Source organism: Neopsephotus bourkii, unplaced genomic scaffold (assembly GCF_033783945.1).
Source record: "Neopsephotus bourkii isolate Nb327-2 ecotype Australia unplaced genomic scaffold, CSIRO-AGI_Nbou_v1 NB_272, whole genome shotgun sequence".
Lineage (NCBI taxonomy): Eukaryota > Metazoa > Chordata > Aves > Psittaciformes > Psittacidae > Neopsephotus > Neopsephotus bourkii.
The window spans coordinates 5437201-5443200 of NW_026900781.1; the positions used below are offsets into that span (position 1 = coordinate 5437201).

The 6000-nt window shown below is 49.4% G+C and overlaps 1 protein-coding gene across 6 annotated transcripts in view; it reads right to left on the bottom strand.

The window, feature by feature from the left end:
- The window catches only part of RANBP9 (RAN binding protein 9), a 40063-nt gene extending 38456 nt beyond the window's left edge, over positions 1-1607 (bottom strand). For 2 of the 6 annotated variants that reach the window (XM_061346424.1, XM_061346423.1), the window contains exon 1: positions 674-1607. In XM_061346424.1, the coding sequence (XP_061202408.1) occupies positions 674-1145 (472 nt within the window). In that variant the 5' untranslated portion in view covers positions 1146-1607. Of the gene's footprint in view, positions 1-232; positions 574-673 lie in introns of those variants that run through there. The other 4 variants (XM_061346422.1, XM_061346421.1, XM_061346426.1 and 1 more) reach the window with 4 other exon arrangements.
- Positions 1608-6000: the final 4393 nt, after the last annotated feature.

A 6000-nucleotide genomic window follows, 5' to 3' on the forward strand; every position in this document is an offset into this window, starting at 1 on the left:
TTATTAACACAAGCCCTATTAGCATTCCTTCCCTCAAATCACTTTGCAGGCTGTACAACAGTTAGGCTAGACTATTATCAGTGGCTTTAATTCCATTTTTCACAGTTTAAAAAATAAACCGCGTTTTTCTCTGTGCTTTTCCCTCCCGTCATTTCCGTGTTTAACAGCTTAACCCTTGCTCTTCTCTCTCTCTTGAAAAAAAAAAAAAGCCACTTCTTCCCTGGCTCATTACCATAAGCAGGACACGTCATGCCGATTCTCCTTTATTCTCCTGCCTCAAACCCAAACCTTCTGGTGATACCTGAATCCACGGAGGAAGTCGCAGAGTTTACATAATGCCCACTCCAGGAGCACAAGGAGGCGGAGAGGGGGGGGTGGGCGGCCCCTTGCCCCCCCCTCCCCCCGCACCGCGACAGAAGCGGGGGGAGGGGAGAGAAAATAAAGCTGAAATAAGGAGAAGCAAGACCGTTCTCCTCATGCTGCGGGCAATTTAGGGGATCGGAAGGCAGAGAAGGAGAATAAAGAGGGAGAGGAGCGTGTGTTATTTCCTGTTATTGTTACTCCCGTGCCCACCGCCCGACGGAGGGGTCGGCCCGCAGCCCCCGGCCCAACGAGGGCCCCCGCTCCCCGCCGGGGCCGGAGGGGGTTGGCGGCGGCCAGGGCCGGCCCTCACCTTTGTAGTGTACCCGCAGGTTGTTCTGAGAGAGGCCGATGTAACTGAATTTGTCCTTCGGGCTCCAGGACCGGGGCAGTGGCGTCTCCTGCTCGTCCACGGCCGGGTAGAGCCTCTTCAGCCGCCGTTTTAGCTCCTTCTCCTGCTCGTTCAGAGCCGGGTCACCGTGCGGGAACGGCGCCGGGGCACTCGTGCCGGTGGTGGTGCCGCTGCTCCCCGCCGACAGGCCCAGCGCCGCGCCGCCACCGCCGCCCCCCGCCGCCGCGGGCCCGCTGCCGGCGGCGGCGGCTGGTGGCGGCGGCGCAGCGGTGGCCGGCGGCGGAGGCGGCGGGTGTAGCAGGAGCGCGGCGGCCGGTGCGGGGCCGGGGTTGGCGGCGACGGCGGCTGATGGGATCCCCGGCGCCGGCGGAGGAGCGGCGGCTGCCAAGGGGAGCTGCTGCGGCGGGGGTTGTTGTTGCTGTTGCCCGGACATCCCGGCTCCGGCCTCTTCCTCCGCCGCCACCTCTCGCGGTCGCGACTGTCACCGGACAGGCCCGGGGCGGAGCGACAGGCAGGCCCGGGCGCTGCGGAGTGAGACTGCCGTCGGCGGGTCACCCCCAACCAGAGCGTCTCGGAAGGGGGCGGGGTGGTGGGGGCGCGATGACGACGACGACGACGGCGGCGGCCCGATGGGAGCTGCCCGGTGGGAGCGCCGGGTGCGGCGGGCCCAGGCCGGAGGGAGTGAGGGCGGGGAGAGGAAAGCAGAGAGCAGCGGCGCCCGGCGGAAGCGAGGCGGGCGGAGAGCGCGCACCAGGCGCCACGGCAAGGCGGGCAGGCGGGTTGGCTCCCTCCTCCTTCTCCTCCCCCCGCCTTCTCCGGTGGCGCGCAGGGGCGCGCGCTCTCGCTCTGTCCGGCCCCGGCGCGACGCCGCCGCGGTGCGTCCCCGAGTCAGCTGAGCCCGGAGAGCGGCGGCGGCGCGAGGGCGGGGAGAAGGGGCGGGGCCTCTGCGCCGAGGCGCGAGGGCGGCGAGGAAGCGCTGAGGGAGGTGGGAGCGGAGCGGTGGTCTCTACCGCCGTCGGTGGGGGCAAAAGGTAGATGGGGATGGACCGGTCCGGTGCCCGCCTCCTGCCAGGCGCTGCCCGGCTCGACTCTGTTGTCCCCGTGTCCCGCGGGCTGTGCCTGGATACAAGGCCGATGAGAAGCAGCAGAGCGCAGAGCTGGGTAGGGTAGGGCAGGGCAGGGTGGCTCATGGGTGCCGGAGAAGTTTGGGGATGCCTGTGGGTACTACACCAGGCTGATAGGGTCAAGGGGAGCAAGGGGGATAGGAGGGAGTGGTGTTTGAGGTCTTTTTCATAGAATCCGCTAGGTTGGAAAAGACCTTTAAGATCATCAAGTCCAGCCATTACCCCAGGACTGCCAAGACCACCACTAACCCATGTCACTGAGGGCCTTGTGCATGTTTTTTGAACACTTCCCAGGGAGTGAGATTTCACCACTTCCCTGGGCAGCCTGTTCCAGTGCCTGAGCACCCTCTGTGAAGAAATTGTTCCTAACATCTAGTCTAAACCTCCCCTGGCACAGCTTGAGGCTGTTAGCTCTCATCCTAGCACTTGTTAGCTGGGAGAAGAGACCAACCCCCACCTCACTACAACCTCCTTTCAGGTAGTTGTAGGGAGTGATAAGGTTCTCCCTGAGCTGCCTTTTCTCCAGACTAAACAACTGCAGTTCCTTCAGCTGCTCCTCATAAGACATGTGCTCCAGACCTTTCACTGGCTTCATGGCCCTTCTTTTTTCTTGCTTCCCCCCCCCCTCCTCCTGTGGTTGTTTTTGCCTGTGATTTTGTTGATTGATCAGTGATTGCCTGCTCTGATAATTTGTGTCAGCAGTGAAACGTTCACAGGCAGGCAAGCAGGGCTTTGAAAACACTGGAAGAGGAAGGGAATTTCTCTGGCATGTCTAGAACCTGAAACATTGGGCATGTCGTAAGCCATTTCCAGCTGCCAGCATGTTGTACAGAAGCAGGAAATAGAGGAGATTAATTATGCTTCACCTGTGTGAAACAGTTGATGAGGTAATGGAGGTGTGACACTCATAAGGGCATGTACAGAGCTAAACATTTCTTCCTTATAGTCACCTACATATCCTGTGTCACGAGGCTGCTCTGTGATGTCTAATAGCATCTATGGCTTGACAAAATGCAATTATCTGAAAACACCCTATCAAAAGGAGCTGCAGACTACACAAGAATAGAAATGCCTAGGGCAGACATCAGAACATGTGCTGGATCATGCCTGTGGGTCAATTACCCTGGCACTGGTAGGCTACCTCCCACTAGATTTGTTTGCTTTCTAATACCTAGAGGTTGTTGTAAACCATCAAGCTTAGTAGTTTGGAGTTATTTTTTTAAGAAATACAGTGTTTGCCTAGCATAGACTTGGAGAATACATTTGTTACGCTCTAAAGTGTAGGTGTGTCTTAACTATTTTTCTGAATGTCAGTTTTCTGCCATGGCTACTTCCTGAGTCATGGCTTACTTAGCATTTGTGCAGAAATATTTCATGTCATCCATTTTGAGACTGTCACCATCAAGTTCCTGTTTCTTATACAATAAGAAAGGAGAGTAAGCACTTGAGTGGTTAATTCTTGATGTTACTTGGTACTGATTGCTTTTATCCTGTCATCTACCATTTTCCTAGGATAAGTGATCCAAATCTATCAAAACACTGTTTTCTATAAAAGCCTTTTTCCCCAAGCGTGCCCCCAGACAGACTCATCCACATCACTTTTTCTGAGGTAAGATATGCTGTAGACTATGCCAAAAAAGAAAAATTCTTTAATATAGAGGTATTCTGATACTTGGTATTAAGCAGTTTGTTATTTATTCTTTCTGTGTTTCTCTAGCTCATTTGTTTTCTCACTAGAGCTTCCAGAGGATTAGACATAGCACATAGATATTTATGTAAGTGCCCAATTGCTACTTTTCAGTTGTTGTAAATGAATTGGAACTTGCCAGCTTTAGAAGCAGTACTCGTTCCTCTCTAACATGTGTTATTCTGCATTTTCAATATTGAACCTAATTCACCATTACATGATCCATTCTGTTTCGTTAAGACTTCTTCATCATCACAGTCCCCTCTTGTCTTGCTTAACTGAAATAATTACGGCAGCTGCAGATTTTACTGTCTGATAATACAGCCCTCTTTTAGATCAGTGGTAAACACAGCAACAACATGAGACTTGGGACAGAGCCCTGAAGCAGGCTGTCTTTAACCTTCCACCATAGCAGAAACTCGCTGTTGAATTCTGCTCTTTGTTTCCCAGCTCCAGTTTTTGAGCCATGATAGTACTTTTCTTTTTGTCCAGTGATTACTGAGCTGCTTGAGTTGTCTGTGGCTTAGGGATTTAATTGAAGGCTTTTTGAAACTCTGTAAAATATTAACTAGTCCACCAAAATCACTTTGGATTTTGGGTGGGGTGTTTTGACACTTTTGTTTTTTTTGGTTGGGGTTTTGGGTTTTTATTTTGACACTTTCAAAGAATTTCAGTAGATGGATGAGCTAGAAATTATTTTGCTTTGCAGAAAAGCCTTGTTAGGCCTAATTTCATACACAGAGAGTCTCTTCTGTATGCTTGTTCTTTATTTATATTTAATTTTAGTGACCGTTTCAACCAAAGAAAATGCAATCCAAGCATTCTAGTAACTGAGGGTATTTACTTGGCCTCTTGTTGAATATATCAGCAGGGTCTCAACATAGTGGACAGGGGTTGTAGTTCCATCACATGAGGGCCCAGCTCCTCCAGGCAGGCACGATGCATAGGCATCAGCTCACTGTTGGTATGTTCCTCCAGGAGCACAGAGCCAGAGGAAAGGAGAGAGCAGCCCCTGACTGACACCCTCCAGGCAGCATCAATAAGAATGAAGTTCTCTTGATTGCACAAGCACACCTTCTTCTCACGCAGCTCTCAACAGCAGAGTGTTCCGCATGGCCTCTGCATGGCTGAGGTTCATGTAACTCCCGAATCCTCTGTTGGCTGCTATGTTTTCTTTAAGAACAAGTAAGTGGGCTATGGCCATCTGTGCCAATGATACTGATACCATTTTGGTTCTCATCAAGAACCAGAGGCCAGATTCTCCCTGGGAGTCTATTGATGTACATGTCCTTTGTCCAGCCTGTAGGACCAAGCTTCCTATTACACATGAGTTTAGTACACATGTCTGATAAATTTCCAGCTACTTTCTCTCTGAAATCTAGTGTCTCCTGCTTGCAGTGATGGTAACTGTTTGCTGTTCTTATTTAGTATTTCTCCTGGTTAAGTTTTCCCAGTGCATGATTTCTTTGTAACTGTTCTGGAATTAATTTCCCTGCTTCAAGAAGCTGCTTGGAAATCAGCAATGTGTTATTTCTTGTTGCAACTACTGTGCTGAGTTACTGGCCCTAGTCAGAAAAGAAAACCAGTAAGAAGTATACTGTGGCATTTCAGCAGTGTTAAGGATAGATCTCTTCAAACTACCTGGGCGAATTTTTTGCTGAGCTCTCTGCTATTTGGAATATTTTTTCCTGCTAATTTAATTGTTTATATATAGGATAGGCTTGACAAACTGACAAATGAAAGACTTGCCAAAATGAATCATGTATGAATTATAGGCCATCATCCGCTATTAACTGGGTTGAATCAAATAGTAATCAAGTTGCAATTTACAGTATTACTATATTGCTGCTCATACATAACATGGTGCTTCTGCTTTTATGAAACTGAGCAATCCGCTAATAGAAATAATTTTATCATATGAGTCAACTATATCTGTGCCTGTCTTAGGCCAGGAGTGATTAGAAATCTCTTGTTTGCCAGTGCTTCAGTCGTGGTATATGTATATCTATATATTTATATACATGAAAAAATATATAGGGAGAGATCTATATCCATTTAGTTTTGGCACTTGTACAGCAGCGTGTATACATAGCAGGGGCAGGCTTGTTCTCTGTGTTCTGTTTTTACCTTTCCAGTGTGTACATGGGTGTCTATGGAGACCCCAAGTTCTATAGAAGTACAATCCACTCTTTGTACAAAATCTCACCAAATTTAATTTCTGTAGTCAAATTTCTTTCAATTTATTTAACTGTTAATGAGTTTCAAATTTATTCATAGTTAACTTCGTGCTTTTCTTTCAAAGCTCTTCACCATATCCTCTTTCCACACTGAAGAACAATTATTTTTGATCATTTTCTGGTGCATAGAGTTGTTTGTTTGTTTGTTTGTTTTCCCCAGTATTAAAAGGCAGTTTAAGGGGAACTGAAAATCTGTTCATGGGGATAGATCATAAACAGAGGATTGCATAGTCTCTGCTG